Genomic DNA, 13,434 nt, shown 5'->3' on the forward strand with positions numbered 1-13,434 from the left:
GTTTTGGAGGGCTTAGAGTGTGGCTAAATTCTAGGAAACTGGATCCATAATGTTCACTGAATTCAGCCTTTTACATTGTTACATTGTTAGCATTGTAACATTTAATGAATAGCACCATTCACTAAATCTGCAGCTGGTAGGAAATTAATTTATCCAAGAAAACAAACAAACAATTGGTCCAAACTTTTAAAGCTAGCAGTGATAATGATGACTAAGCAAACCCATTATGGACTGAACCTCTGAGGCCCTGAATACAAATGATCACAACAACGCATGACTGTTTGCTAGCTTCGTTTTGCCTTGACAAAATTAAAGTATGAACAGCTCAACCCAAGATCAATGGACCAGGCTGGTGAGGCAGAACAGAAACACAAATAATTGCATGCAGTCAGTAGTAATTTGATAGAAAAATAAATTGGTTGCTGGTAAAGGGGCAGCAGAAAGAACTGAAAGTTGATCACTTGCTCCGTCTCCAAATGCCATCTCAATTATTCTATCTGGCAGTAGTGTTGTGGATTTCATACTGTTCAATCTACATTTGAAAGAGATTTTTGTTCTTATTAATTCTGTGAACTAAGTTATTATTTTTTCATGCCCACTCTCAACATCTATTCCAACACAATTAAAAGACTTAACTATGTTGTATTTTTCTCACGGCAGTCATTAATTGGCCATCAGAAGGCTTGGGCAACCTGAGGTGAAGCCTTTGGCTGGGTAAACACAGGATGAATATAAGCCCGAGTCATTACGTGCTTCTCTAGCCTGTGGTTACTTTAAGTCACTCCTTTGAATCTGTTTCTTGGTCTTTTTCCTTTTTCCTCTCGTTTTGAGGGCAGTCACCAGCACATTTCCTCCCCCACCTTCCTCCACCCCATCACTGCTTCCTCCATCTATAGCTTGTTAAATTTGATTGACAGAACCAGATATTTGTGGTGAGTGTCAGGGCGCCGAGGGTTTGGAAACGGAACAGAGATGTCCACGCATGGGGTCCGCATGAAAGTCATCTCCATATATGTTCTTTCACGCCGTTTTATCTTCACCATTTGTCATGAATGATTTAACATGAGCACGTGGAAATTACTTTTCAGACATTAAAATATTTTTGAATAAGTGTGGCTGATTGACATCTTATAATAGATGTTCAGCCCCTATAATTTGTTGGCAGACACACTGTTGCATAGCCATCAGCCGTTTCAGAGCAGTGATTTTCACTGGGCCCAAACTGCTGCAATCCAGTGAGAAGTGAGAGAAAAGAAGCAGACTCTAATATAGGACTGTGTGTGTCCCTGTTTCTGGTAGAACAGACTGGTATGTCACTGGCCTATCATCATCTTCCACAATTCCACATGAATATCATGAATTCAAACTTGTTTGCTTTTGGACAGGCAGTCATCTCCAAACAATTTCCATTTTATTTTCTTTCAATCCTATTTATGAAACCAATCAGTCAGAATCCTGCGCTGCAGTTTGTATTATGCATACGACTAATCACAACAGTGGACATTGCTTGAAATATTTGTCGAATTAATCTACATGCAAATGATCATTTGCTTATGTCCACAGACTGTAGCTACATCCACTGCTGCAGGTTTAGGTTTTTTTTTTGACGTTCTCCTTAAAGTTTGCTGTGGTGGGATTTCAATGCCCTGACTGATATATTTAATGATTCTCTTGCAAATATACCTGCAGTTTGGACAACTGATTAATGGCCTGGAAGACCATGAAAGAAAGCTAAAGCAGATAATGACAGAGCTCTAAAATAAATAAAAGTCAAGAATACATTTAAGGAGGTAAATAGTCAAAGTCTACAATTAAGACCCCTCCTTTGGTGAACATTAATACAAATAATACACCTCAACCTGGTCAGCTTGGTTAGCTAGACCAGTAGTTATGAAATACAGTAAGTCCACTTGTGTTGCAAAAGTGACCCTTCTTATGGGTTTAGCTGGAGCAGGGATGCCAACTGTTCCATTGCCAAATACATCATTCGGTAATGCTAACATGATGCTAAGGAAGCTGAAGAACTTGGGTTTTAATCAGAGGTGGCAAGACTGTTTAGTGGATTGTGTCTGATACACGGTGGGTGTCACACGATGTCTACATTCAGCAAATAGACCATCTGATTGTTGTCCAAAAAACACAAACCACAATAAAAAAGAACCAAATACATGTCAACTAACATGAAAGCAATTTTGTGCTACAAAGCATGTTCGGTGCAGCTTTCTTTAGCAGACCTGGCAAAACCAGAGATAATAGGTATCATGATTGGTTATTAGGTTTTTATTTTAACCCAGACTTTTTGCTTGAGCCTAAGTGGTGCCCTCATAAAAGAGGGTGTTTCGGTGCATCAGTTGATGCCCCCCCCCCCCAAAAAAAAACAAAACAAAAAAACAAAACAAAAAAACAACAGTAACAACCGCAACAGTATCAGGTACTATCTGCTGCAAGAGGAGAAATGCTTTATCTCATATTTGGGAAATTCTGGGTTAGAACAGATAATGGATGGGTATCCCAACAAAAAGCAACATTGGTGCCACAAATGAGGCTGGGGAAGAATGCCTTACAAAATCTGTAAGCTTGTAAAGGTTGTAAACTTCAAAACTGATGCATTTATACATGATATTCAATCAAAGCATTTAAGCCTGACGCTGTCCCACAATGAAGGAGATGCAGAAATTACTTTAGCATTACACAAAATCATTATTTTTCTTAATGTGATGTTCTCTGTAGTGCAGCATCAGTGGAAAACAGCCTCAGAAAGTACATCCATCCATCCATCCATTCGCTACCGCTTATCCTTTTCAGGGTCGTGGGGGGTGCTGGAGCCCATCCCAGCTGTCATAGGGCGAGAGGCGGGGTACACCCTGGACAGGTCGCCAGTCTGTCGCAGGGCTAACACACAAGGACAGACAACCATTCGCACTCACATTCACACCTAGTGGCAATTTGGATTATCCAATTAACCTATCCCCACAAGCTGCATGTCTTTGGACGGTGGGAGGAAGCCGGAGTACCCGGAGAGAACCCACACAAACACGGGGAGAACATGCAAACTCCACACAGAAAGACCCCGGCCTGATGGTGGAATTGAACTCAGGACCTTCTTGCTGTGCAGCAACAGTGCTAACCACCGTGCCACCGTGCTGCCCTGCTGTATATTTCCACTACACATGTATAGTTCCATACATACTGGGTAAAACACACAAACACACTGTCTGTCGTAATTATGTTTCATTGAGTCTGATCGTACCTGTTTGATCTTCTTTTATCTGTGCAGTGATACGATCAGTGATCACTTGTCAGTGCTTTGGTGGTGCTGATGGTGTGTGTGTGTGTGTGTGTGTGTGTGTGTGTGTGTGTGTGTGTGTGTGTGTGTGTGTGTGTGTGTGTGTGTGTGTGCCTGCACTCTACAGTGTTCTATCCTTATTAAAGACATCATGACACAATGATGAATGCCTCTCCAAGAGAGCTGAGATAACAGATTTTGCTGCTTGGCCTTGAGGCCAAGAGGTTACAAATGACATTTCAACTAACTTTATACAAGAGAAGCCCATAGTCCTCAGCTTTGAGGGTTGTTTTTTTTTTACTTAATTCAACTTTTTTCAATTTGCTTTCAGTAGTAGATACACTGGATTTCATCAAGTATTTTAATTTGATAAATAGATCTCATTTGTCTCTGATGCCTATCTGGAACCATCCACGGTTTCAATGTGGAAAGCCTGTGTCCTACATTATAGTGGGGCAAGTCATCATATAATCTGAAAAGATCAAATTGCATCGGAGTTTAATTTAAAAGCAAAGCTTTTAACCCTAAATTGTTGCTTAATGACAGCAATCATTAAATAATGTCACAATGCTTTTTAGGATTTTAGTGAGGTTTGTTTTAGACATTTTCCAGTATAAAATATTAAAGAAGGTTTTTAAACTTTTTTACATTTAGATACATAGTCTCCATCCTTCCCAGGTTATTCAATATTAAGTATCTGTCAAACAAAAGCATCACATTTCAATTAGACACACATAAATTAAATAAATTAAATAATTGCTGTCAATCCATGACAGTAATCTAGTGCTGTGCTTGTGCAGCTTAGCTCTGGAGCCCATTTAATTAAAACTTTCAGATACTGTCTTATTTCGCGGTGTAATCTTCATACGCTTTATCCAAAGCACACTCTGTGTTGAATCACCTACTAATTATATTCACGGTATTTAGGGATTCACTGTAGCTGACTCGCTAGCAGCATAGCCTCTTCACCTGTCCTTTCTGCACCTGCATGTGCAGTGCAGAGCAGCTCCCTGAGTCCTACTTATACAGAGGTCAATTATCTTGGTAATAGTTGTACATCTTCACTCTATACGACTCTGGATACTGTGGGTCTGCTGAAAAAGAAAGCCTTGAATCAGAAGTACTTGATGTGGTATAACTCTCAAATGTGGACCTTAAAGCAGATAACTCATAAGCTGGAGAGTAAATGGCATCTCACAAATTTAGAAGATTTTCATTTAGACTGGAAACATAGTTTGTTGCTCTACAAAAATACCCTCTGTGAAGCCAGAACCTCTTGTTATTCATCCCTGATTGAAGGAAATAAGAATCCTGGGTTATTCTTCATCACTGTAATGAGGCTTGCAAAAACTCAGAGCTATGTTGAGCCAAGAATTTCTTTAATCATAACGAGTAATGACTTTATGAATTTCATTTTTTTTTAAATTACTCATAACCATCTCACAGACATAAATGGCACTAGTGAAGGTTATAAATTATCTTCTTGTGGCTTCTGACAGTGGACTCATCTCTTTCCTCGTCCTGCTAAAACCTCAGTGCAGTGACAGGGACTAGAAAGAGAGGTTCCTCTTCATTGACTCCCTGTCAAATGCAGTTTTAAAACTCTTCTCATCACATACAAAGTCTTGAATAATCAGGCCCCATCTTATCCTAAATTGTACTGTATCACCCTAGTCCAGTACTTTGCTCTCAGACTGTTGTTTTACTTGTGGTTCCTACATGGGAGGCAGAGCCTTCAGCTTCCAGACCTGTTTTCTGTGGGACCAGCTCCCAGTTTGGATTCAGGAGACACCTTCTCAACTTTTAATATTAGGCTTACAACTTTCCTTATTGATATTTGTAAATTTAGAGATTCTTCCCTTACTTACGCTGCATTGGGCCTAGGCTGCAAGAGGCGTCCTATAATGCAATCAGTGTTTCTTTTTTACTCACCTTTTTTGTTCACTCACTATGTGTTTATCCCAAAAGGTTGATTCTGTTCATCTGCATTTAATCGTTGGTCATTATTTATCTGGCTCTCTTCCACAGCGTGTCTTTGTCCTATCTTCTTCCCTTCACCCCAACCAATTGCGGCAGACGGCTGACCCTCTCTGAGCCTGTTCTGCCTGAGGTTTCTTCCTGTTTAAAGGGAGTTTTTCCTTCCCACTGTCGCCAATACGCTTTGTCACAGGGGGTCAAATGATTTGGGGGGGTTTTCTCTAGTTTTTTTTGGATTATTGTAGGTCCTTTTCTTTACACTATAAAGCGCCCTGAGGCAACTGTTGGGATTTAGTGCTATATAAATACAATTGAAATGAATTGAATTAAATAAAGAAAATGCTTTCTATGTGCAGAAAAAAAGCTTTGTAAAATGATTAGAAATTCTATTACACACTTGAGCATGATATCAAGAGCTTTTTTAGAATCTTTATGGTCCATTAGAGGAAATGACTTCCACACTCTAAGATCAGTGCAATTTTCATATTTAATACACCCTTTTGGCCTATACTTCCTGCATTAGAACCTTATTACCTTCATGCAAGTCTTATTTAGGCAGGCAGATTGACTAGACAAGACAGATGCAGTGGCTACAGGACTTTTTACACAAAGGAGATATTTTACACTCTCGTATTAACTTATAGTCAGGAGACAAAGGAACTCATTTCATACTACTACTCTGCTGAATTCTTCTGACTTCACTGGTAAAACTTGCATAACCACATTTAATGTAAATACTTAATGAGATTAAACTGCTTCTTGCTATTCTACAGTATTAAGAAAAACATGTTCCAGAGGACCAGACTAGGACATTTTACACCAATACTCTCTCCTGAAAAGCTTTGTTTCACTGCAGGAATGTTTCTGGCTAGCATACAAGCAGGCTGTTTTCATTCTGAGAGGCTGATGAGTTGTTCGGACTCCACATCTTGGTCAAAGCTTTGCTACAGACGTCAGACATCCGTCAGATAGCTTATAAAGCAGAGTACCTCCAGATGGGCTCTATCACAGGCAATACCGTTTAATTTAACTATTTCCAGCTCTACTCTGAGTTAGGTAATACTCCCTAGGTATGAACACATGCACACATATTTGGCATGCAGATACAACATGTCAATTATAATTGCATGCAAGTTCAGTACAAGTTTATTTTGTCCAGCTCAATTCTGTGTGTCATCTATTATTTAAACACACACCCACGCGTACATTTGTTCTCCCAAAAAGCTGTCATTGATGATATCGGTTAAATAAAAGCAGAAATTAAAGTTACTCAGAGTTGCTTTATATGTCAGACAGAATAAAATGAGGGCTGTAAAATGTCATAAAGGAACAAGATAAAAAAAAAAAAAAAGGGAAATGGATCAAAATATCATCTAACTTAAACTTCTTGCTTCAGCTGAGTCCAAACTACACATTTAATATGAGCCCTAAAACCCACACCCCGCCGCATTTCCATAATCCCTCATACTTTTCTCCATACTATAATAAAACTTGACGAGATGGAAGAAAAGTGCGGTGATGAGAAGAGTGACAAGTTTACCAAGTAGCTTAAGGCGCAAAGATACTTTGGCGTCACCTGCTGGACGGAACAAGCTGCCTCCCGGTTTAACTGACTGGCTTCCATAAATAATTAGAAAGCGGTTGTGGTTAGTGTGTTTGTAGATGCAAGGGGAGATGAATTGGTGCTTTACACGAACTAGATGTGTGAGGGGGAAAGATGGAATAAAACAGTGAAATAAATTATGATGAGAATGACGCAATTGAAACGATCACTTACGCATTTTTACGGTTCATTGTTGTCTGACGGTCAAGCTTCAGAGACTTTAATGTTGTGTTTATGTGTCACATGTGTCATTCATATTAAACTACAGGCAAATGGACAAATACACAAAGTACATGAAAGAAGCAAATGATATCGCTCACATTGGGCCAATGTGGATAAAATGCGCATAGCATTTCAGGAAAAAGACTCACAGGTCTGTTCCTGCTTCACTTTGCAAGTAACTAGACTTTTACGGTTGTAACGACTTCCTGGTGTCTTTAAGAGTGTTTAAAATCTGTTTTTACATTAGACCACCAGGCAAAACATTTGTAATTTCCCCCACGAGAACCACACAGACTGAGTGTTACTGTGCGTATTTCAGGCGAACGGAGGAAGGAGGGTGGGAGGTAAACGGTCCTCATTAAGCTACCGTTTGGACTTTCCCTCAAGTCCTTCAAGTCTGCTTTCAGTCTCTCTATCAGCACCACTGACTGATTTAGGAACAGCAGCAGCGGCAGCAGCTCTTCATTCACTCTCCCCTCTCAGGACCGCTTTACCGTGGTGCGCCCCAGACGCGCGCTCTCCTCACTTCAGGATGGACTCGTCTCCTTCTCTTCACCTTTACCACTGACTGTGACGCTGCCGTAGTTCAGTGGGAGTTCCCGGGGGAGGGGGCAGGAACTGTTCTTCTGTCCGCTGTTTCGCCTTTCCCCTGCTGGGTTGTGTATTGTTTTGATTGAACTGCCAGCGTACGCTCCATCTCCGGGCTGCAGTTCCGAGATGGGGATGTATCTGCATCTGCTGCTTTTGCAGTACTATTTCGTCTCGAGTTTTGTGTGCAACGCCATCGCGTTCGTGGAGGAGCCCTTCGGAGGGAGGTCGGACGGGTACTGCGGGCGGATCCTCCGGGCGCAGACCCACGGGACCCGGAGGGATGGGCACCATGAGTTCAGGCTCAGAGTGGAGGGAGACCCGGATACCTACCGGCCTGGCAGCACTTACAGAGGTAGAGTTGGCTTGTTTTGACACTTTGCGCAATTAGCGCGCAATCCTCAGAAAATTTAGCAAGTGGATTGTTTGCCAAGTTGAAACAGAGGCACGTGTACTTTTCAATTTCTGCTGTGTTTCACTTCCAAAACCACAACTATGTGTAATCACATGTTCTCACTGGCATCAAGGTAATAACCACAGCAATCACATTTTATTAGAAAATTGTAGCCTGAAGGACGCAATTTTCCAAACCCAGTCTGCTTCCTCTGGCCCCTTCTGGGAGAGTACTGGTTTGATAAGGATACTTAGAGTTATAATGTCTGACCTATATTCACTTCCTCTTCTCTCGTTGCCAGGAAATGGACGCAAACACACACTAACATACAAGTATCCACAGGAAGACTCACACAGATCTGGCTCCAATTAAGCTGACCCCTACAAATTTAAACTCCTCCTATCAGATGAATATGAGCACGTTTCAAAAAAGGCCTCTTTGGCCTGTGGCACAGAGATTGTTGATGAGTTTAGAAGAATCACTAATCAATTGTAATCACAATTCACTGGCATGTTTTAAGTACAAAGCTTCTTTTTTTTCTAAAAATTGAAATGAGTCCAGTGGAAGAGTGTTGGATGTGACCTGATGTGCTGCAGTTTTGCTGCAGGCATTTAAAACACGGATTGAAAAAAAAGGTCACCTTGTTTTAAAATCTCCCTGCTGTGATCATACCCCTGATCATGCAATGTTTTTGGCTGTGACACCACATTTCAGCAATCCATGTCTAAATTTGAATCAGCTATCAGGGTCCTATGAAGGACACCACCAAAGAAGAAATATCCCCCAGCCTTCATGGTGCTTAAGTAGGAAATAAGTTGACTAAAAAAACCAAACAGATAAAGCTGATAATATTGACACTTCTCCTCAGCGCCAGGAGCAAATTTAAGACAAATAGTATGAAAGTCAAGGTAAGGCTGAGCCAAATAAAATTTCACCCACATCTCATTATCTGGCTCCTGTTCCTGACCTGTTCCCCACACAAAACTCCAAAAAGATTTATAGTTTTATAGTCTTTTTTTATTCTGCTGTGAGATGCTAAACTAGTATTTATATCCCTCACTCTTCCACATCAGTCCAATACTCAAAGGAGTGCTGCTTTCACATGTTTCCCTGGGTGACCCTCTGTAACAGCAAGACCCTGATGTAACAATGTAAACGCCTCTTTTGTGTTATTGTTGAGTTTCAATGCACACATCTTTTACAGTGGTCCTCCTGGCAACCAGCCCTGCTTATTTCAGAGGCTTCACTCTCATCGCACTGAAAGAGGGCAGAGAGGGCACCACAGATGACGACTACACCGGCCAGTTCCAGGTAAGGCTAAGCAGGTGTGGAGAGAAGGAGGAAGGAGGTGGGATCGCTGCATACCGAATGTGCTCTTTGCTCCTTGGGAAAGTTCCCAAAAGATGAACTCATTTGTATGCTTTAATGCACATGGGAGTCGACTTAGCTGCTCCCTGCTGTCTTCTGGTACGGAGGTTAAAGGAGGTATTGCTGACAGATGCAACACAGCTTCCCTGGATGAAGCTAGAAAGCTGTTGTGGTGGAAAAAGAAAGAGATTCTTGCTACCGCTTTGGTGCAGCTCTTTCAGGGTGAGGCAGACATGGCATCATTCCCTGCTAAATAGCAGATATTTCTTTCAGCGGAAGAAGGGGAAGGCAGAGGAGGAGAGAAAGAGGCATATAGGGACGGAGAGAAAAGAGATAAACAAGGAGAGTTAAGAGAGCGAGATGTGAAATGTTTGGTTCAGTAGTAACACAACTCCCACTGAGCGGCAGAGAGCTCCTGAAGAGAGGGCCAGACTTCCTCAATTACCTCCTGCTCAGTGTAAACAGGAACACACATCTGTAGCTGTGTTTCAACATGCTGATCCTAACCAGACTCTTACCAAACATGAGCGAGAGGCCGCTTTCATGTAACCATGGGTTTAAAGAGAGGACTGAGAAGGTTTAACCACTTGTTTTAGCCAGTGAGTGTCAGTTATTTATCAGTCTCTTTGTCCTAAACCACAAGCTTCCATTTCAATCATGCTAGGAACATCTGTGTTTGCTGGACCTCCATGGCTTTGGTTAAACAGCTTAGTGGAAACCCGATGATCCCAGTAGAAAGAGTGAAAGTTGGAATCTGGACAGCCAATCATTAATGAACTTTCCCACGTTTGAAGCAGTTATCTTAAATCCGTAACACTGTGCGGAACGACTTCTCTCTCTTTTTTTCAGCATTTGTCTTATTTACTTCAAAACACACTAATTAAAGACACCCCGAGGAGAGTTTGACCACAAGGAGAGCAATGTTTTTAAAAGTGGCTTTTTTTTGAGCTGCTATCAGACGGTGACTGAAATGAAAACAAGTATGTGGGTGGTGCGATGCTTATTCCTGCTGCTGGTTTCACACTACAAAATCAAACCATTAGAATATTGTGACTCCTGACCACTCCACCACCACCGCCTCCATCTGCCCATCAGGCCTAATCACCAGAGAGTTTTCTGTTTTTTAGGCACAAGCTGACAAACTAGCTCATGTATGTAATTAGATTACTACAGCCTTTAACTGTTATTTATGCAGCCTAACAGGCTGAAAGAGCCTCGAAAGTTAGTAGAACTAAAGACCTTCACAAGTAAAATTAAAACAGTAAGTTTCAGGCAAGTGCTATGACTTAACACAGTTTGCCTTAACTTGTTCCGCTGATATTCATCCACTACCAATTATGGTACGCTGAATCAGTCACCGCTTTCTCTGCTCTGGCAGCGGTGTATATGAAAACTGAGTCAGCAAAAGCTTGACCTATGTTGTTCTGGTTTTGACACACACAGTATGCCTTATGGTGGGCTATCGGTTGTTAACCCCCCTACAGAGGTGGGTCTAACAGCTTCTCTGGTGGAATCCCAGCTTCTCATTCTGTTGAACTTGGAAAACAGAGGTCTGTTGGTTGTGCTCTTTTTAAAAATGTATTTAAGTTTCACATTCAAATGCATTTTTTTGGAAAATTTTGTTTCTGTGATTGAATTTCTAGTATTTACTGACAGCTTTATTGTACATTAACATTTGTCATTGCAATGAATAAGCAAATCAGCGACACAGGCGACCAAATGTGCTAATAAAGATGGATGTATGCGAGGCAGTCTTTAAACTTCCTAAACATCACTAAGGGCTACATAATGCTTCAGCTAAATACAGTGTTTAGGATTGTTATAATAATCTTAACGCTGTCTGCTATCTCAGTAGCTTTGCATGAATCACAATCCAAAATAATTCTTATGAATTGGGATATAATTAAATTAAATACAATTTTATTTATACAGTGTCAAATCACAACAACAGTCGCCTCAAGGCGCTTTATATTGTAAAGCAATCATATGACCCCCTATGAGCAAGCACTTTGGCGACAGTGGGAAGAAACCTTTGGCAGAACCAGGCTCAGGGAGGGGCGGGGCCATCTGCCGCGACGAGTTGGGGTTAGCATCTTGGTGCAGCCCCTTAGTTCACTCTTTGTCTGAAACGAGCCGTATTTGCCGTTCTTCATTTAAAGACACTCACTTTTTCCAGCTTGCCTCACTTCAACACCCAAAAAAGTTCACATCAAACAACAACAAAAGACGGTTTCAAGTTGAACTTTACTTGAATAACGGTCAGGAAATCCTTGCCTGTTTATTTTCTAAGAAAAAAAATCCTTCACCTTACCTTTACTTTATATTTTCCACCTGTTTGTCCAAGCCTCACCTGCGGTGTTTCTGCACCCCATCAGTGGGGCTGGCCCTGACAAAAGGATTCAAGAGAAGAAAAAAAACACCTTTATTTCTTATACTGCAGATGCACTTCAAGGTGCTAAAAAATACAAATAATTAAACCTAGACATAAAAATTTCACTTATCAGTTCATCCCCCACATGCAACCTGGGTTCTTGGTTGCACACTGCACACTGTGGTGGGTCCCAAACACAGGTGATTCTGAACATTATTCCATTTGTATTTCTATATTTTTTATAGACAAACTTTAAATGTACTTTTAAATAAATCCATGTTGTGACATTAGTTTTCTTTTAAAGCATCTTTTTAAAGAAATGCATAAAAATGTCCAGGCTTTGCTGAAATATCCGTTTTTTCCAACATTCTTCAGGTGAATTGTTAATTCACAGTCATTTGTTCTGCCCGCAGAGACTAAAAGAGAGGGAGAGATTGAACTGATACTTAATATATTTGTTTACTGGTTCATTGGTTCATTTACTGGGCTGCTTTTGCTCTGGTAATTCTATATAGTGTGAAGTCTCACATGCCTGTCTTTGCCTCCTGCAGCAGAGTTGCCTCTAGGTTTGTTCTCCAACTTCTCAAACAAGAACATTTTTAATGAACATTCTTTGCAAATGATAAATGACAAACAGCAGCCAGAGGATAAACAACAACACACACCCCCAAAAAAGTCATCCATTAAAAACATTGAACACGAAAGAGAAAAACACCAACTGTTGAAACTAGCTGTGTGCTGGTCTGAAAAATTGAGTTCTTGAGGATGAAAGTGTTGTGAAAACCTCTTAAGGCAGAAAAAGTAAACTTTATAAATGTGGATTTTTCTTTCTAGCTCACTGTAGGAAAACAAAGATTCCAGAAACACCCCACATTGTTTGGTCGCTCCCAATAGGACCTTGGTTTTGTCTGAATTCAGATGAAGGACATTCGGTGACATCTAATTCAGCTGGGCAGTCATGCAGTTCAGCTAACTAGCTTTTTGGTTTAAACAGTTCAAACTTCTGTGTGATTTCTGCTCCTTGCACCTCCCTGTCTCAACCTCAGAGTCCCAGCAGAGTCTGGAGTGAAGCTGATACCAGGGAGTAGGCAGAGAGCAGAAACTGGAACAGTGTGGGCTGAGCTTGAACTGAATTAAAGTTGACAATCTGCCTTTGCAATCTGTTTGATACATATTGGTAGAATCCATCAGATTCTCTTTGTTCTTTAATTGACAGTTGTGATTTCCACTTTTCCCAAAAATGTGGGAAATGATTAAGGACCAATGAGATAAGCTCTTGTCAAAACCTTGTCAAGACTGCTTGGTTTGGAAAAGTTCTGAAAAGTTAATGTGGGGGTTGAAAAACGGATACCTAGCATAGTTCACTTGATTATCGAAATGCAAACTTTACTTTGGATTCACTTGGTAACAGAAACAAGTTATTAAGATGACTTCATTCATTAAATACGCTGTCCTTTGTGTCCCATTTTATAATAGTGGGTCGATAAGAGAAGATGCAGCATGACAGTGAGTCTGGCTTTTTATCTAAATGACCTAAATCCATCAAGCCAGGCTTCTCTTTATCATTGAGGTTTACATAATAATACTTGAAATGAGTTATGCACAACAATGCCTGAAACTTTATT

At 40.7% G+C, this 13,434-nt stretch overlaps 1 protein-coding gene across 1 annotated transcript in view; it reads left to right on the top strand.

Annotated features, from left to right (window-relative positions):
• Window positions 1–7,490: 7,490 nt before the first annotated feature.
• The window catches only part of spon1b (spondin 1b), a 134,569-nt gene continuing 128,625 nt past the window's right edge, over window positions 7,491–13,434 (top strand). Inside the window, exons 1-2 of the mRNA XM_085464736.1 lie at window positions 7,491–8,031; window positions 9,275–9,381. Coding sequence (XP_085320862.1) covers window positions 7,806–8,031; window positions 9,275–9,381 — 333 coding nt within the window. The 5' untranslated portion in view covers window positions 7,491–7,805. The remainder of the gene's footprint in view (window positions 8,032–9,274; window positions 9,382–13,434) is intronic.

This window comes from Copadichromis virginalis, linkage group LG7 (genome assembly GCF_057382275.1).
Source record: "Copadichromis virginalis isolate Kocher_CV1m ecotype Utaka linkage group LG7, C_Virginalis_male_GT1.1, whole genome shotgun sequence".
NCBI lineage: Eukaryota > Metazoa > Chordata > Actinopteri > Cichliformes > Cichlidae > Copadichromis > Copadichromis virginalis.